The sequence below is a fragment of the Diabrotica virgifera genome, chromosome 7 (assembly GCF_917563875.1).
Source record: "Diabrotica virgifera virgifera chromosome 7, PGI_DIABVI_V3a".
NCBI lineage: Eukaryota > Metazoa > Arthropoda > Insecta > Coleoptera > Chrysomelidae > Diabrotica > Diabrotica virgifera.
This window is the reverse complement of record NC_065449.1, coordinates 240,787,232-240,807,115: the sequence shown is the minus strand read 5'-3', so window position 1 is coordinate 240,807,115 and position 19,884 is coordinate 240,787,232. Positions and strand designations below refer to the sequence as shown.

The following is a 19,884-nucleotide window of genomic DNA, read 5'->3' as shown; positions in this document are numbered from 1 at the left end:
AAAAAGTAAACCTCATAAAGTCTGTGGGATTCAGTGGAATGGAAAGCTATAAAGACGCAAATAATTAAGGGAGAAAAGCAATAACATGCTTTAATAGCATATTTTGAAATAGGCGAATATCTAAAGAAAATAGTTAAAGGTACAGTTAATAGACTAGGGCACATCTGTAAAAATATTGCTTGGACGTTGAGAGGGGACTCAAATTTTTTTGCAGAAATTGCTTGAAAATAGCTCAAATAATAATATTTGAGTTATCCTCCCTCTCAAAAAGATCCGGAACATTGTTTAAATAATCAAAATGTCAAAAAATGAAGTAAAAATTCGATATTTTTCTTCGTTTTTTGATTATGACTTTAAAAGTATTTATTTCCAAGAAAAGTTGTACTGACATAAAAGTTGCGTAATTAAATTTTCTACAATATAGAATTGGTTAAAAATTTAAAAAATAGTAACCCTTGTTACAAAATAGCAATAATTGCGAAAAAAACCATACAAAATCAAGTATTCGCATTTTACGTTTTTCATTCATTTATGCTACACTTAGGGCCTTCATATTTCACCTAGAAAAACTTTATGATACAGTAAAACAATACTGTAAATTTCATTAAGATCGGTTCAATAGATTTTGCAAAATAAATTTTGCAGCCAGCTTTCGCAAAAAAAATTCATTTTTTCAAAATGTTACAGGACTGAAAATAAAGCAGATAGCAAGTTGATTTTTTTTATGTATAGAAATGTACTGTACCTTTCATTTGCAATTTGCAAAATTAAAATCGATTAACTACCACGGCGTCAGGATTTTTTTAAATAAACATTAATTATTGGTGCTACGCGCAGGACGCGCGGATAGTTTTCTCTGATTGGGCATTCCAGTGACCTTTGATAATGATTGATACATTTTAATTTTTATTACATTTCGATATAAATAAATAAATTTGTTTATTGCAAAATAAAAACACATACTCTATCCTTTGAAATAACAATTTTTTTAGCAAAAACTTTTTTGTTCATATATTTTAACTTAGAGAATAAAAGTTTATTACATATTTTTAAACATATGTGTGAAACAATATTTCACAAACAATAATAAAATTAGTTTAATTTTTGTGGAATTAAAATACTAAAATACAACAAAATATAGACTAAGAAAATAATATATTATATAAAGATTGGACGAAATTTTGGTGGAAATCAACTTGTGTGAATCGAACACCTCTGTCCTGCGCGTAGCACCAAAAATTAATGTTTATTTAAAAAATGGTAATTAATCGATTTTAATTTTGCAAATTGCAAATGAAAGGTACAGTACACTTCTATAAGCAAAATAATAATTCAACTTGCTGTCTGCTTTATTTTTAGTCCTGCAACATTAAAAAAAAATTAATTTTTTTGGCGAAAGCTGGATTGCAAAATCTATTAAACTAATCTTAATGAAATTTACAGTGTTGTTTTAGTATATCATAAAGTTTTTCTGGGTAAAATACGCAGGTCCTAAGTGTAGCATAAATGGTTGAAAAACGTAAAATGCGAATCCTTGTTTTTGTATGGTTTTTTCGCAATTATTGCTATTTTGCAACAAGGGTGACTATTCTTTAAATTTTTAACCAATTCTATATTGTAGGAAATTTAATTACGCAACTTTTATGTCAGTGCAACCTTTCTCAGAAATGGTTTTAAAGTTATAATCAAAAAACTAATAAAAAAATCGAATTTTTCCTTCATATTTTGACATTTTGATTATTTAAACATTGTTCCGGACCATTTTGAGTGGGAGGATAACTCAAATATTATTTGAGTTATTTTCAAGCAATTTCTGCAAAAAAATTTGAGTCACCTCTCAACGTCCATCTCAAAACAGATGCGCCCTGGACTATAAAAGATGAGAAACTTTTTCACTAGCTAAGAACTAATAACATTCAATTTTTACAATACGAAACAGGCTGTTTAAATTTATGGTTTATTGACTGTTATCATGATTAGGTATTTATATCTTATTTATTGCTGCTCTATAAAGTTAATTGGACGAGCAATTAAACCACTCTCTGAGATTACGGTGCAATTATATTGATTTTTCGTACAATGCTACATTTTAGTAGGATTTTTGACTACGTGATACTTGAAAAAGCTTTGGCACCTCATTATTATGTGGCCAAGCCAAGGTGCTACAATTTTCGTATTTTTATTTTATTGTTCAGTTCTCATTTGTTTTTTTCTTTTGAAGACTTTATCTTTTGTAACTTTATCTACGTAATGTATTTTAAATATTTTTGGTTGTCCATTTTACGTAAGACCTCAACATTGGTCACACGATCCATCCGTGAAATTCTTAAAATGCGTCTGTAACATCACATATCAAATGTCTCGAGTTTTCTTAAATAAACTTCAGAAAGTGTCCATGCCTCTACTCCGTACAATTACGTAGAAAATAGGATCTGATAATAGAGATTATGGTACCAAGAGGTAAATCGTGACTTCTGAAAAGACACTTCATCGTTATGAACGCTGATCTTGCTTTTCCTATGCGTTGTTTTATTTTAGTAGACTGATCCCATTGGCTGTTTATGTTGGTACCAAGGTACGTAGCTGTCCACCATGTCTATTGGTTGTTGGTTAAACAGAAACAGTGTATTTAATATTTCGCGTTTATTCTTTACCATGTACTTTTTTTTCGTATTGAGATCAAGTCCATGTTCTCTACTTATATCTGATATTTGCGACATTATTGATAATACATAATTATTTTTTTCTATTCTTATACTATAATATATCAATTATGATGTCACTACCTGTATATACAGATTTTCATTATGATACAGATTTTTAACCAATAGAATTAGGGCAGTCAATGAGAGCAAGAACAGGTTATTACCTCCGAATTCTATCCTACTGCATGGATTTTAATGAAATTTTAGGAATAGCCTGAAAATATCTCCTTATTCAAAGTCTACCCTATGCCGATGTGTGCTTTTGTCTTGGGGGCGATTCCCACCACCTTCTCGGGGGTGGGAAATTTTTTTGTTAAACAACTACGGAAGTTGCTAGAGAACCTAATTCTAAGCAAAAACTGTTCTATAATTTTTTTTCGAAAACTCGATACTTTTTGAGTTATTCGTGGTTGAAAATTGGCCATTTTCATTTAAACATAACACCTTTTCAAACGGTTTTTTGCGAATACCTTAAAAACAATGCATCTAACTAAAAAAATTATATAAAACATTTTTATAGCTCATAAAAAATCAAAGAGATTTGTTCCTTCTTCAATATTCTAGTTATAACACAAAAAGAGATATGGTAGTTAAAAAGAGTTTGTTTTTTTGGTGCATGCTCAGATCAGTGTATTCAACTTAAAATAACAGAGAAACGGTCGATTTTAGGTGTATAATGCTACCAATACCTTTTATTATGCTTAAAAAGTCCTTTCAAATATGCAATATTAAATGTCGATTACATTCAAACTAAGCGAGATATGCTGCAAAAAATTGATGACTAACGAATTTTAAGAAAAAAATTGAGAAGTATATTTAACCCCTCATCCACAAGAATTGAAATGCATCGTTTTTCTTCTACAATACATTTTACTACAGTGTTATTTTTATGTTCAAAAAGTTGAGGGGGTTTAAAATAAATGGTTTTTGAAAAAAATAAGATCAAATTATAGAGCTCATATTTAAGTTTTCTTAAGAATCTTCCTTTTTCTCCATGTAACTTGAAAATGATAAGAGATACTGTTATAAAAAACAAAATCAAAATGTTTATCTAGAAGAAACCTACATTTTTGTATGGCATCTTTTTTTGGCATCTCTTGGATGTCAAAATTGGAAGATTTTTAAGAAAATTTAAAAATGCGCTCAATAATTTGATCTTATTTTTTTCAAAAACCATGCATTTTAAACCTGCCCAACTTTTTTAATATAAAAAGAACACTATAGTAAAATGTATTGTAGAAGGAAAACGATGCATTTAAATTCTTGTGGATGAGGAGTTAAATATACTTCTCATTTTTTTCTTAATATACGTTAGTCATAAAATTTTTTACAGTTTATCTCGCATAGTTTGAATGTAATCGACATTTAATATTGCCTAATTTATAGGTCTTTGCAAGCACAACAAAAGTTATTGGTAGCATTATACACCTAAAATCGACCGTTTCTCTGTTATTTCAAGTTAAATACACTGATTTGAGCATGCGCCAAGAAAACAAGTTTTTTTCACTTACCATAATAATATCTCTTTTTGTGTTATAACTAGAAGATTCATAAAGGAAAGAATCTCTTTGATACTTTATAATCTACAAAAATGTTTTATATAGTTTTTTTAGTTAGATGCATTGTTTTTAAGGTATTCGCAAAAAACCGTTTGAAAAGGTGTTATGTTTCAATGAAAATGGCTAATTTTCAACCAGGAATATCTCAAAAAGTATTGTTTTCGAAAAAAAATTATAGAACAGTTTTTGCTTAGTATTAGGTTCTCTAGCAACTTCCGTAGTTATTTAAGCAAAAAAAATTCCACCCCCGAGAAGGGGTGGGAACTGCCCCCAAGACAAAAGCACACATCGACATAGGGTAGACTTTGTTTCTTGGGCTATTCCCTACTTACTGTGAAAATATCACGTAAATCGATATAGTAGGATGGAATTCGGAGCCACATACCCTCATTGACTGCCCTAAATAGCGATAATTCGCGATAAGGGTGCCACAGACGCAGTGACCAATGGCGAATCAAATACATACGCTTTGACAGTTCTCAATATGTAAACAAACTATCAAACTGACAAAACTACTTAATTTGTTTGCGTTGCAAAATTAATAAATTTGAATATATTTTTTGTTGTGAATGATCATAGAAAAGACAGTGTTACAACTTGCGTTTAATTATCATTATGCAGCTCGTAATATCCCTCCTACTCGCTTCATAATGACCATCATTAAATGCTCGTTGCATAATATACTATTATATGTCTATATCCTAATATGTAATAATGATTATGTAGTTTATGATATTATTTACAAATTAATATTTTAAGACACTTCCATTTAACATAAAGGTTTTCCGTAGAAGAAACATCCCTGTTAAAAGGTCCTTAGCAGGAATTAGTTACGGACGTAAAAAACTTTCCTTCCTGAAGGAAAAGCGAGCATCGAGCAGTAAGGGAAAGGCCGGGAGAAAGGAGGCGGTGGGGGTGGGTGGTGAAGCTGTGGAGACACGGGTCGCGACATTGAAATATTCAAGAGGGAACGGCTGCTGGGCTGGGGCTGGCCGTGCTCTGCATCGCTGCATCGGACACGTCCGATATTGTATGGAAATCCGATTCCTCTGTCCAAGTTTGCCAGTGGTCAGACATGCAAAAATTTTTGGAGAATAGTCGCAAAATGGAGCAATGTTGCCAAAGTTATTATCAAAGTTGACAAATGTAACGTAAGAATTGAATAAGAAACATTGCGGAAAACAGGGTGATCTGAATAAGAAACATTGAGGAAAACAGGGTGATCTTGATCATATCTTTTTTGAATGTACTAAGTTTCAACAGCATTCAAACTCTCTCTATAAAAATTTAATTAAACTTAATATGCATGCACCATTCAATATCCAGTCTCTGTTGGCTACAGGCTCACAACAAATATACAATATCATTATAGATTTTTGTCAGATACACTCACGATCCTATAAGATTTGTACGCGGGAGTGTAATTTTTTATGATTTATGTTTAGATTTGCATCCTTTTATCATAAATGTTATATCGCTTTATCAGAAATCCATCATTGTTTTATTGTATTTTGTGTTTATTGTATTATTATTGTATTGTGTTATTTATTATTTATTGTATTAGTATTAGTACTGCTGGCTGAATGACTAATGTCGATTCCATTAAATAAAAAAAAAACGTAAGAATTTGTGAATATAAGTACAATATAAGTAGTAATTAGGCAGCACTGATACTGCCTCACAATATTATTTTCCTCAGATCTGGGAAAAAATTATTCATTTATCATTCATTATATTTATCTACAAGTGTACATATACTTTCTACCTTTCACCAGCATTCCCATTTTATTCCCATTGCTCTTACCAATGTTGAATTAATTAGTTTTTCAATCACTGAATAATTAAACCCCACGAACTCCTTAAATTGTTAGTGTCCCATAAATAAAAAATAAAAATCATCGTAAACTTTAATTTCACTTATTAATTGTTATTTTATGATTCCTTCTATCATGGTGACATTTACGGGACGCTCATATGCATTTATGCTTAAAACGAATTTCGTTATTTATGTCTCTACGAGTGGACAATGGTGGCTCTGAAAGTTTACAGGATGGATAAACCTCTAAGAAATTTTTTTATGATGGTTTATTTACAATCTAGGTCTTTATAGAGTTAGGTATAGATACAGTATTTAGTAAATATGTTTTTGGCGTGAAGAAGAGACAATCCAATGATGTGGACAAATCCAACCCTTTTCTATTTGTCTAAGTTTTGACGTAATTTGAGTCCAGCAATATGTGATCGAATCGGTTGCCCTTCAGATGTCAGCCAATAAAATTTTTCTTTTCAACTTTCGTTATATGACTTGTATGCTCCTCTAATAATCTTTACCTAACGCTATTTATTCATTGTAAGAAAGAACTAATTGGGAATTCGTCGCTGATTTGCAAAAAGGGGCCAAGTATCATTTTTATATTTTTGCTAAGTGGAACTAAGCTCCTTTTTACACAACCAGTTAAAAAAATGTTACTTGGCACCAAAGAATTATGAGACTATCTCAACAACAATATAAGTAATACACTTGACCCCTTTTTACACAGTAGGTAGAACCTTTGTATCTATCATTTTTGCAAATAACCCCTCGTTTGAATAAAATGTCACTTGGCACCTTTTTGGAAAACAGCGACAACATACTTCATTGTCTATTGGATCATCACCATCATAATTGGCCCGACAATACCCGTCTCTCCCACTCCCGTCGATTCCTAGCCACTTCTTCCATTTTCTAATTCTTAGAATTTTAAGGTCTTCTTCCACATCATCAATCCATCTTCTACAAGGTCGCCTTTTACTTCTTCAACTCTTTATGTTTGGGAATGTCAATCTCTTCGTGTACTCATTACCTGACATCCTAGCAATGTGTCCATTGTAAGTGTCTTAGCTTTTGCACCTTAATAAATTTCATAATATCTAGATCTGTGTAGAGCTGCTGGTATAGTTCAAAGTTATATCTTTGGCGCCATAGACTAGGTTCATTTAACGACCCCAAAAATACTTTAGGAAGTATTTTCCTATCAAAGATACCAAGAAGTCTCTCGTCCTTTTGGGATAAAGTTTGAACGTGTTTCTCCCATTTTTGAATGTCCTAAGGGATTTAGTTGCTTTAAATTATATAACCTATAAAAAAACAGATTTGATCTATTTTGCAGTCTATAAAATGTGGAATATTCCCTTACGGAAAAATCTGAAAAAAATCGGAAATATTAGTATGATACAATTGATCCAAAAGATGGCATAACCCAGACATCCAAAGTGAAAGTTATCCTCCAACACCAAATTGTTCTATATGGTCCACATAATGTTCAGAAAAAAGTCGCACCATTTTGAGCGTCGGTTTTTTTTTGAAAATGAAAAAATTGAAATCTGGGAGTGAAGTCATTTTGACTATATAGTTTACATAGTTGATATAGTTTATAAGTTTACGCTTTTTATGCATAGTTTATAAGTTTAAAATTTATTTTTAACTTTTTTTCAATAAACGCCATTTAAGTGTTTGAAATTAATTAAACTGATATTTTGTCTTGTAAAAATTTGAACTATCTTATGAACAAGTAACTTTCCCGTTTTTTCTAGCCATCCTCGAACTTTCAACAATAGTCATATAACCCCTTTAAAAACTCTCCCTTTTTAGTGCACTCATATTTCCAAATTTAAGTGTAAAAATTCTCTGTGGTGTGTCTCTGAGGGCAGTCTTTTACAATAGCCATAAAATATAAAATTGTGGCTCTGGCCTAATAAAAATATCGTAAAGTTTTATTTCGGCCTTTGGTACCTACTCTGAATACAAGGAGGTAGACGATGCACTTTTTCAAAGGAACTAAACGCATTTTTCGAAATGAATGGTACTGCTTTTTAAATTGTCGGTAAATTATTAATATATTTAGTGATATAGAAAAACAGTGGAAAATAGTTTGAAAGAATAATTTAACCCTTAACAAACCAGATACGTTTCACACATTCAAACATCAACCGTAAATAAATTAGAGGTCTTTGAAATGTGGATCTACCGGGGAATCTTCAAAATTTTATGGACATCGCATACCTCAAACGAAGAAATGCTGCATGCTGCATAGAAGTTTTCAACACAGTGAAAGTTAGAAAAACATACCTAGGCCACATACTGAGAAATAATAAGTACCAATATAGTGAAAGGAAAAATCGAAGGAAGGAGAGGACTAGGGAGGAAAAGACTATCGTGGCTCAAAAACATCCGACAATGGACAGGGCTAAATTTTGGACAGCTAATAGGAACAGCTGAAGACGGACAAGAGTTTGCAATATTGTAGTATATAGCCAACCTCCATTTAGGAGAGAGCACTTTAAGAAGAAATCTCACAGACTACAGTGATTATAAAGGACATCGCACACATCTTATGGAAAATATAATGTCACTCAAATTCAATAAAATTTATACGAATAGATTCGTTTTAAATTAACTGTCAATTCTTATCATTTTTTGTAGGTTTTTAATACATATATCTATAAAACTGTCTTTCATTCATCAAGTCATAAATCAACACTCAATCGATGATCAGTAATAATTATTTTGCTACTGTCTTGGAACCATTTCTTAATACATATCATCTCACTTTCCTTAAAATATGATTTTGAAGACGCCACAAAACTGCTGAAGTAATAAATTCTTTTTCCATTTTTTTTTTTAAATAAATGTTCTATTTTGACCTGACAAAAACAACGCCTAGGCAGTGTTTACTACCACAAGTTCACAAGTACCACAGCAAAAACTGAAAACCCATTCATTACATGGTTAAGTCACAGTCACGTTAAGTCATAAAATTTGTCGGCTACAGCTACAGCCTCAATCCATCCCCCACTAATGTATAGAATAGAACAATACAACACTGCACTAATCCTAAACCTGCTATTCATATTTTATTGGTATGCATAGTTTCCTTTTTTAAAGATGCTAAAACCCCGGTCAGCCATCAATACATGAAATATCCAAAGGGGCAGGTCAGAATTAAAGCATACATTTCTATAATATACAACCATATCGATCCAGGGGCGGACTGCGCGAAGAGTTAATAAAATTGAAAAATACAAGACAATTGTGGTGTCTATGAGGTTTCAATATAAATACAAATCTATTATTTGTCTGGCATTTATACAAATATAAGTAACATTATGTCCTAGAAAGTACCAATTCTCGATATAACTTAGTATACAACAACACATTCCAAACAAAAATAAACACTAAAAGAAAAAAAGCTACAGATCTCCGTTTGAAGATAAATACTGAATAAGAACAAAAATAGTAATTGACAATCATCCACTAGAGCAAAGTTAATTCATTTAGCTCCTCCTCCTTATTCCTTAAGCCCTTTTGTCACGACTTAAGAGCCATCACAAGAATCAAGAGCCATTGTTAGTTTTCATAATTTTGCCAGCTTAATAATGTTCGTTTTCTGTCTCGATTGACTGTGATTCTGTGCCAGATGGACAGCTTCGTGTAGGGATTTTCCTACCAGAGTCTTCATTTGATCTGGACATCGTGTTGGAGACCTTCCTCTAGTCTTCGGCCAGAGAACAATAACCACAGAGAAACGACACGCCTTTGATCTTTCGTGGCTAAGCCGACAACAACACTTGAAGCAACCAGAGCGACCATCGAAGCAATAGTCAGTGGGCATATCACACAATATAAATTCGTAAATAAAATTAAACATTTATCGTTCATTTATGTTGACTTTCAATAAATATAAAATATCTCACCGAGAAAAAAGTTGCGTACAGGGCCGGCTTTTGTTGGCATTCTTTATAATAATGGAATTATTTTTGATTTACAAAAGGTTGCAAATATATCGCACAATGCAAAGTAATGGTGAAAATCATATGGATTGGAACCATAAATGAAAATACCTTTTTGTTTATCCTGATTTTGGCATTGAAAGACCAATAATAAAATATATCTATTTATTACGGTAGGTGTGACATTCACTGCTTGTTTTTGGCTTGGGCTGATACAAGATATAATTTGTTCGTCGAGGTATTTCCTAATAAATTGTATTTTTTAATATAGGTTATCGAAAAAAACACAGCCATTGTAACGGCCACGGAAATGTCACAAACTCTGAAAGTTCCAATTCTCTTTGGGTGACAAATGTTCGTAATCGATAACAAGAAACTTTATGTTGAAATTGAATGTCAATATTGTTCTTGTCTTGGAAACGTATCAAAAGTTCCTTTTTTACTTTAAAGTCGAATATCGGAGCAAACGAATAAAAACCCAAGAAGTACTGTAAGAGTATATTTCTATAAATATAAATATGCAACAATCTAAACAATAATAAAAAAAGTCTTATACGAATCGTTACAATTACACCGATTTGTAACATTACATACACTACATACATTCAGTATCATTGTAAATCAAAGATGTCCACCGCTATAAAATGGCGGATTACATATTTTTTCACAACTACTTCAATATGGGTATCAAATGAAAGGGCTTGACTATTAATAAAGAGTTCATTATAGAAAATCCAAAAGGGCCGCCAAAAAAAACAGAGTTTGATTCGTACAGCCGGTATACAATGAAAATTTACCTGTTTAGCAATAATATGATTACAGCGGTATTGTTTAAGAATCAAGCTACAACATATTAAGAAATCACTTAAATCGGCCAACAGGTTTAGGAAATACGAGATATCAAAAATGACCAAATTTTTAAATGGACTGATTTCTATGCACGCAAGTTTATTTCTCCCTCGCTTTTTTGCGGCACTCCCCATCGGCTCGTGCCAACAAACTTCTGCGCTCGTGAGAAATATGTGTTTTTTCTCACTTGTTGTACAATATACTATTTTTAACTGAAATGTACACAAACCTAAAACGATAATCTTTTTTGGTGGTTCTTGAATATCTTCACCGTGGTCAATTATATTGCTTATATTGCATGGAAATATTGTAGGTACTGCGTCAGGGACTATGTTTTTCTTGTACTTCCTTTTAAAATAACCTTCAAAGTGCAGTTCACAAATCCTATAACTATTGAATCCATTTTAAATAGCAAATCTTGTCTGTTACAAGCTTTTATCCATGCTTGGGCACTACAAATGTTAAACAAAGAATTTATAGATTTTTAGATAGAAAGATATTTTTAAATTTTATGGACTATATATGGACTCTGATATATCTTTGGAGCAAAAGTATGAAGACATTTTACATTTAATTCTCTCCATGTTTCATAATTTGACAATTTTTCTTGAAGTTGAATTTTATCTCTGTATTTTAAATAATAGTAATAATAATAGTTTTAATATTTTAAATAGCTCTAAGCAGTACAAATATGGCCGAACGTCAAGAACCTAAAGCTTGTCACGCACGGGGACCTATACTATAATATTCAGTGATAAGTGCGCTAATACCCGAAAAAATAACGCAAAAAACGGAAAACATAATACGTTGTGAAATAAAACACAAGACTACAATATAATATCGATGTATCCCCCTTTGTACCTTTGCATCCACAAAAGACATGTTAAACTACAAAATCGTCTATTTTCTTTGTTTCTAAAGATATCAGGTACATTCAAAAAACAAAATGTTAACAAAACATATGACTACAATACGATTTAGATGTATACTCCGATCGATATATTTAATCTTTAACATGAAGAGAAGTATCCATACTTACTCAAATGTGGTCTCGAGGTAAACCAAATTACAAAAAAACGTGGGAGTGGGAGTGGGAGTGGGAGACGTCTAGACACCCGTTTTGCAGAACATTTGAAATTCATTGAAAAATATAAAGACACGGATATCTCTAACACTAATTCTGCCTTTGCTAATCACATTCTAACTACTAATCATCATTTTTCTACCTCTGATTTTCAAATAGTTCATTCTTGTAATAAAGGCAATAGATTAAACATACTAGAAGCCTTCGAAATACATATAGCTACCAATAACTCATCTTTAAATGTTCTCAATGAACAACTCCTACCTACTGAACCTTATATTTGTCTTAATTTAGCGTTCTAATTAAGTTTTTTCAGTCACCAAGATATTGGACTTACCCACATTCTCAGTTAATATTATCTCATTCTTATTTTAACATAATCTATCTCTTTTCTCTTTTCAATAAACGGACTTGCAGGATGCTTCCTCCTATAGAACTTTTTTCATAAAACCTCTTACACTATACCTATTCATAATACACACATCTAGATATATCCTATCATTTATCCCAATATTCACCTCTTCCTTCCAGCCAGTTAAACCCTTCCTTTTATTTCAATATACTCTAAGGATTGTTTGTATGGTTGTCTGATAGTTGGGGTTTTGTTTTTGTTGCGACCTGCTTTAGTGTCTTAAAGATTCTTTTGCTATTTGAATCCCATCTTTTTAACTTACCTTTTTTCCATATCAATTTTGTTAAATAATCAATCAATTTCAATATAAACAAATTTTATTCACATATTTTTCTCATGGTGTCACTCCCAAGTAACATGTTCAAAGACACTCATGGTCTTTTTGTACAATATTACATTTTTTCACCTAATTATTGTAGTCCATCACTTATGCATCTTCTTGTGATAGAACTGTTTTAACACCCATACTCTTACCAAATAACCTTATAAATTTAATCTATGTACTCTTTTAGTTTAACACTTTTGAGTGTACAGGGTGTTATTTCGGTTTTTTAAACCATTTTACCTAAACAGATATTGTAATATATATTATTTATTTATTTTTCTTCCTGACTGTGATACCTAATTTGGAGTATTATCTTATTGTAATTTATTTGGTGCTACCATAATATGTTTTTTACCCTGATGGAATCTTTTTAATGACTGGCCTACTTCTATCCAACCTTACTTGGTCTCGTCCGCCTCAGTGGTTACTTACATAAAAGTTATTGCTATTCAACATTATTACAGACTTTCTCTGGTCGTTTCCATCTTTGTCACACTTTAATACAGTCTCAGTTTCCTTTCCACTCTGCTCAATTCACTTAAATTAATTCTGACGTTTATCTTCTTCTTTTCTTTCCTTAGTTCGAACAGTCTCCTAGTTACAAGTTTACCACCATTAATGACACTTCTTTGTTGAGTACTCTATGTCATCACTGACAGCAATTTGACTTTCCACCGGAAGGTCTTTACACCTGACCGGCTCACATGATGGTTCCTCTACAAGTGAAAGTTCTTGAGGTTTTTACAACACTATAATTACAAAATGCTATTAATAGCTAATAATTAATGAAGAAATGTGTACATCTATATATTTCATAATGTAAACTAGCTGATTCCTCCTCCTTCCTGTTTTTTCTGGTAGGTTCCTAAACTGAGGTGGGCGTTGTCACCATCTACTTTATTCTCATATATAACGTTGGATATTTTTACATTGTAGGTCAGTCAGTTGTTTTTTGTCCTGTATTTAAGCTGATGATGGCTTGTGTTAAGCCGAAACGCGTCCTTATATATGTTTTTTAACAATAAAAAATAACCTTGTGGTACATCTTCGAGTTTTTTGTAATTTGGTTTATTTAATCTTTGTTATATTTAACGAATTAAAAGTTGGCAATATTTTTGTATACTGCACTGCAGAAGGTAGATAAGTATTTAATTTTTTCATAATTTAATGTAAGTTTGTTAATTTGCAACCTTGTTTTTGCAATTTTGAAGTCTTGTTCTGCTATAATTTTAAGATTTTCAAAATTATCGCCCCAATTATGTCTCCAACAATTTTTAGTTTGAATAGTATTTTTTTTGCGTCGTTTAAATCAGATCAGAAATTGTGTATATAGAACTCTTTATATATTTTTATTTCATAAAAATAGGATATCTTGGAATGCGATGACACCCGGACAACATCTGTTTTGACCTGGTTGGCCCTTTGCAGACTTGCGTCTATTATGAAATACATGCACTGACACCAAATTTAATATTTTTTGAAATATCCGTTGCTTGGCAGAACGAAGTTTAGTTTTTTATGCATATGCATTACTTAGGGGTAATGTATACAAGAAAATGAATCACTTTCGTCATGATTTATTATCAATAATATTTAATCAAGTCAAATTAAGACTATTAGAAACATAATAAGTAATATGTATAAATTACAAAGCAATAACAATTACCTGTTATTATTCTTAGGAAATCTAAATAAACTTATTCCTCTTCCTGTCGCAGAGGAACATCCGTGAACCACACACGAGTAACCAGACATTTTAACTATTATGTATAATTATTATATAAATGCTCAAACAAACTTGTTAAGTCGAGTATTTACCATACACGCCTACGGACTATCGTAAAACAACCAGAGCGACAGAATTAGCTGGACTTAGCATGTGTTGGGAACACTTAAAGCAACCAGGTTCGCGCATGCGTCTACAAAAACAGTACACATTTTAAGTACGGTCGTGACGCTTCTCTGTGGTTATTGTTCTCTGCTTCGGCCTTCTACCTCGAAATTCACAATGGATACTGACAGGTTTTCAAAATAAACTCTTGGTGTGTTCCTCCAGGTCACCGGTTAAGAGGAAGACCAAGAGCAAGTTGGCTGCAAAATATCCAGAAACCAATGAGCATGGACACTTAAAAGAAAATAACTACAATAACACAGCAAGGAAATTAGGAAACTGACTATATAAAACGATATGTCCTAGTACGTACTATAATCTTCAGTGGGGAGCGGGAAGCCATTGAAGCCACAAGGGGATTCAAAGTCACTTAAAGTTTTTAATACGGTGCTGGAACATGCTTTTAAGAATTTGGATTTAGCCCAGTCGGGATAGCATTTGACCTTGCATTAGGAGCTGCCCCAAATTTTATTTTTCTAATCTTTAGGGAGGGTCAATATTAGTATAAATTTAAAATCTCGACTGAATTCCACCGTTGCGTTAGCCGCCATCTTACGATCGCGCCATTACCGCATACGTACTACCTTAAATATTAATTTTAGCAAAAAATGAAACAGATCAAAATTGTGTAGAATTTAATTCTCTTCATTTTTGCATTAGTACATATTTGTTGTAAAACTAATAATAAACGAGATAATTCAATAATTCAATAATTATGCTTTAACTCTCACTATTTTCCCCTCATAACTCGGAAAATATCGACCGCACGAAAAAAATTATAATAAATGAAACTATAGAAAATCGCATTTTCAACAATTTCAGTTTCTACACTTTTTGTCAAAAATTGGAAATGGCGGAGATATTGAGCAAAAACGGTTCTCGTTTAAAATCAAGATGGCGGCTAACGCAACGGTGGAATTCAGTCGAGATTTTAAATTTATACTAATATTGACCCTCCCTAAAGATTAGAAAAATAAAATTTGGGGCAGCTCCTAATGCAAGGTTAGGCCTGTTATTCGTCTAACCCGACTGGACTAATTGGCTGACAAAGGGAATAAAAATAGACGGAGAATATCAAACAACTTACGTTTCGCCGATGATATAGTCATAATAGCTGAGGGTCTAGGAATGTCAAGCGAGATGGTACAGGAATTCGAGAAAGTGTAGGTTTAAAATATAAACATCTCGAAAACAAAAATAATGACAAATTTGGTACCCAACCAGAACATCAGTATTGGTGGGAAAGAAATAGAACTCGTAGATAGATATAAATACCTGCGACATGAAATTACGATTGGCAGGGATAACCAGACACATGAACTGAATAGAAGAATCGTTCTTGGGTGGACAGCATTTGGAAAACTGAGCGAGACTTTTAAAAGTGAGTTGCCCACATGCCTAAAGAGAAAGGTATTTGATCAGTGCGTCCTCTCAGTCTTGACGTACGGATCAGAAACACTTACCATAACTAAAGCCTCGGCTACCAAACTGTCACGTAGAGAACAATGGAGCGGTTAATGTTAGGAATAACTCTTCGAGACAAAATCAAAAATAAAGAAATCAGGAGAAGAACAAAGGTGACTGACGTCATCGAAAGGATAGCCAGGTTGAAGTGGAGATATGCAGGACACATAGCCAGAATGACAGATGGACGATTGACAAAGAGGTTATTGGAATGGAGGCCAAGAGAAGATAAGAGAAGCGTCGGTCGACCGCCTACAAGATGGACTGACGACGTAGACGTAAGAAAGCTAAATAAAAACTGGATGGGAGCGGCGCAATATAGACGAGGTTGGAAACAAGAGGAGGAGGTCTATGTTCAGAAGTGGACTCTTCGAGGCTGGATTATAATGAGATAATCATCTACTTCCATTCATTCTTGTTTTTGTCCCATTTTGTGATACAAATTAACCTCATTTTTTTGTTTTATGTCTCGTCTCCCTTCTTCGCTACTTTCTAGATATGTTTTCTTGGTAATATTCCATTAGGCAGTTTTTAAATATAAATTGAACGAAATATAATTCTGAAATTGCCACATTTTTTAATTTTTACAATTTTACTAATTATTCCTCATAGATTAACAAGTCCGGTCCTGCATATAAGCGACCATGCTCGTCAAAACGTCACAGGGAACCCATAAAATTCTTTTCGACCCTCCCGATAGTCACAGCCTAAACCAAATTTTTATTGGTTCCCTGCTTGAATCGGGCTGGTCTTTCTGAGAAGTCACCATTCGTGCTTTTTCTAAAACGTGGTGTCAGCTTATTTTTAATAGTTTTAGTTGTTTCCATGTAATACATGAAGTCGAAGTCACATGGTGATGTACTGAGTGTAGTAGAGTAGAAGTAGAAGTAGAGCGCGCACATGTTGCTGAAGCTTTTTCAGTTGACTTATCGGAGCTGAGTGGGATGTTTTTGTCAATGAAGCAGTAAACTGATAAATTAATATACCAAATACTACCGATAGTAATCAACAGTTCTGTTAAGTTCAGTGCTCAGTACTTTATTCTGGTGCGTGTCTTTTTGGCAAATAGTTGTATGGAGTATGGATTATGATTTTTGGGCAATAGTTTTAAGTAGATAATGAATACGCGTAGTTCCAGTAGTGTTCAAGGGGTTTTTAAAGTGAAATATAAAACTCCTTTGAAGGTTAAGACTTTGAGAGAATATAGAATCAGTTTGGAAAGAAGAAAGAAAAATACGGATATTAAGCAGGCACCTGAATTATACGTAAAACTCATGTAAGACAATGTTTTTTAACCAATTGATATATTAATATATTATTCTGTAAATGATGTGGGGTGATACATATTGTAAATCACGGGACCGATTGCACCCCTTGTTCGCTTACAGTACCATTTTTTTTCAGCAAACGAAAAATTATGTTTTGTCTAAAATGTATGTATGTACTTAAAACTGTTCATATACCACTTTTTGCAATTAGTAAAAATATAGCTACACCTACACCTACCTATACAGAGTGGGCCAAAGAAAACAGTTCACCTCGATATTTGGCACTATTTATTAGATTTTAAGGAAATGACGAAACAGGTCGATTTTTGATCTAAGGGGGACACATTTTTAGGGTACATACATCTGTCATTAGTCAACATCCTCCCTTCCATTTCCCCACCCCTTATTTTTAAATAAGAAATAGGGGTCGTGTGCTACCTCATTTGAAAGGTTATTCAATGGACGGCCGGAGTAATGACGTAGAAGTGTCAATTTTTGTTGACATATGTCATGTCAGATTTTTTCAAACCTTTCCAAACCAACGTTGTTTAGTGTGGCAAATTTGTATTTTTTATTATTTTTTCAATTTTTACACAGAATATTTCCGTTTTTTTTGCAATATGTAAGTATTGTTATAGTTACTACAACAATTTTACAAGGTTGTGTAAATAATAAAGCATGATGTTTTATATAAATAGCAATAAAATGTATGTATGGGTGAAGTAAGGTTAGAATTTATTTGATTTTTAGAAATTTTATATTTTATTTTATTTTTTTTTAGATTTTATACTAATTAAAAAGTCTTGAGATTCAGTAAAACCTTACTTTTCAAGGTGTTTACAATATTTGTTTGGAAAGTGATCATCATAACACTGAATATAGCCGCAGTTGGCAGTGACGTCACACTCCAGCCGTCTATTCTCTATTTAGTAATATTAACATTGACATAATAATTATTTATACAGGGTGTCCAAGAAAAATTATTTTAAATTAAATTAATTGACACAAAAAGAAGAATTTATGCAATTTATTTAACTCAAAATACATTCTACTATGTATGTATCGGTTTTAGAACGTCTTTCGACGTTGTCCGATGCCTAACTTCCACGTCCTTCTATCATCCCATTGGCCATCTCTAAGATCCCTTGTACTCATTGCTTTGGTTACCCCTTCTTTCCATGTCTTTTTGTGTCTTCCATTTTTTGAACATGACCATACCAAATCAACTATTTCCTCTCAGTGTCTGTTGTTAAGTAACCATCTATTCCAATTCGTCGTCTTACTTCCTCATTTCGAATTCTTTCCCTACGGGATATACCTAACGATCTTCTAAACACATCCATTTCTACAGCTTCTAATTTTTTCCTGTTGTTCTCGGTTAAAATTCTCCAAGTTTCTGCTCCGTAAAGTAGGCTGCTTTTAATAAGTGCTTCATAGATGTTGTATTTTCGCTGTATTCCTATTTCGGAGCTCCAAAGTATTCCATTTAGGCATCCAATTGTTCTTCTAGCTTGTGTTACCCTTTTTTTATTTCCTCATCGTTTTTTCCCGTTCTATCGAAGATTACTCCCAGGTACGTGTATTCACTACAGGATATGATTTGTTCATTATCCTCTAGTTCGATATTGGATAACTCAGCTCCTATGGGTAGGTATTTAGTTTTTTCCACATTTTCCAAGCCCCACTGTTCATATTCCTCCTTCAGTTTTCTTGCCATATACTGTAGGTGGTCTTTATCGTCTTAACAGAAAACAGAGAAAAATGTTTATTTGACAAATAAATATTGTTTTTCGCTTAAATTCAATATTCAACCTACCAAGAGGCAGATGGCTGGCAGCTTGAACATTGAAATTAAGCGAAAAGCAACGTTTATTTATCAAAAAATATTTTTTTCTGTTTTTTGACAGCAGTAGAATGTATTTTGAATTAAATAAATTACATACGTACATTCTTCTTTTTGTGTCAATTAATATAATTAAAATATTTTTTTTTCTTGAACACCCTGTATAAATAATTATGTTAATAAATGTTTAGGTATATTACTGAATAGAGAATTGAATAACCTTTTAAATGAGCTAGCACACGGCCCCTATTCCCTATTTAAAAATAAGGGGTGGGGGAAGTGAAAGGGAGGGGGTTGACAAATGTATGTACCGTCAAAATGTGTCCCCCTTAGATCAAAAATCGACCTGTTTCGTCATTTCCTTAAAATCCAATAAATAATGCCAAATATCGAGGAGGACTGTTTTCTTTGGCCCACTCTGTATAAAAAAATTATTATGGGTTCATTGGTACCCAAAAGTACTTAACGAATCTAAAAAAACTAGCGCATATGAAACATAAGAAAGCAAATTTTACTTTGGTTTTGCTTCTAATCCATTTATTTGTTTTTTTTTTGTCTAAGCTTCACCCCGGGCATTGATATTTCCATCGCTCTTCTTTGTGCCTTTACTATTTTATCCTTATTAGCCTTGGTGAGTGTCCACGTCTGTGAACCATACTTGAGTATAGGGAGGATATACTGATCGTAAAGTCAAACTTTCTGATCGTTAAATTTC

The 19,884-nt window shown here is 32.6% G+C and overlaps 1 protein-coding gene across 13 annotated transcripts in view; it reads left to right on the top strand.

Moving 5' to 3' along the window:
• The window catches only part of LOC114328363 (histone-lysine N-methyltransferase 2D-like), a 797,359-nt gene that overhangs the window by 660,044 nt on the left and 117,431 nt on the right, over positions 1 to 19,884 (top strand). For 7 of the 13 annotated variants that reach the window (XR_007699214.1, XR_007699215.1, XR_007699213.1 and 4 more), the window contains exon 1: positions 17,084 to 17,334. The exons of 2 other annotated variants lie outside the window; for them this stretch is intronic. Coding sequence is in view for 8 of the 11 variants with exons in the window: in XM_050655651.1 (XP_050511608.1) it covers positions 17,177 to 17,334 (158 nt within the window). In the remaining 3 variants the exon portion in view is untranslated. Of the gene's footprint in view, positions 1 to 17,083; positions 17,335 to 19,884 lie in introns of those variants that run through there. 4 more of the 13 variants (XM_050655647.1, XM_050655646.1, XM_050655650.1 and 1 more) reach the window with 1 other exon arrangement.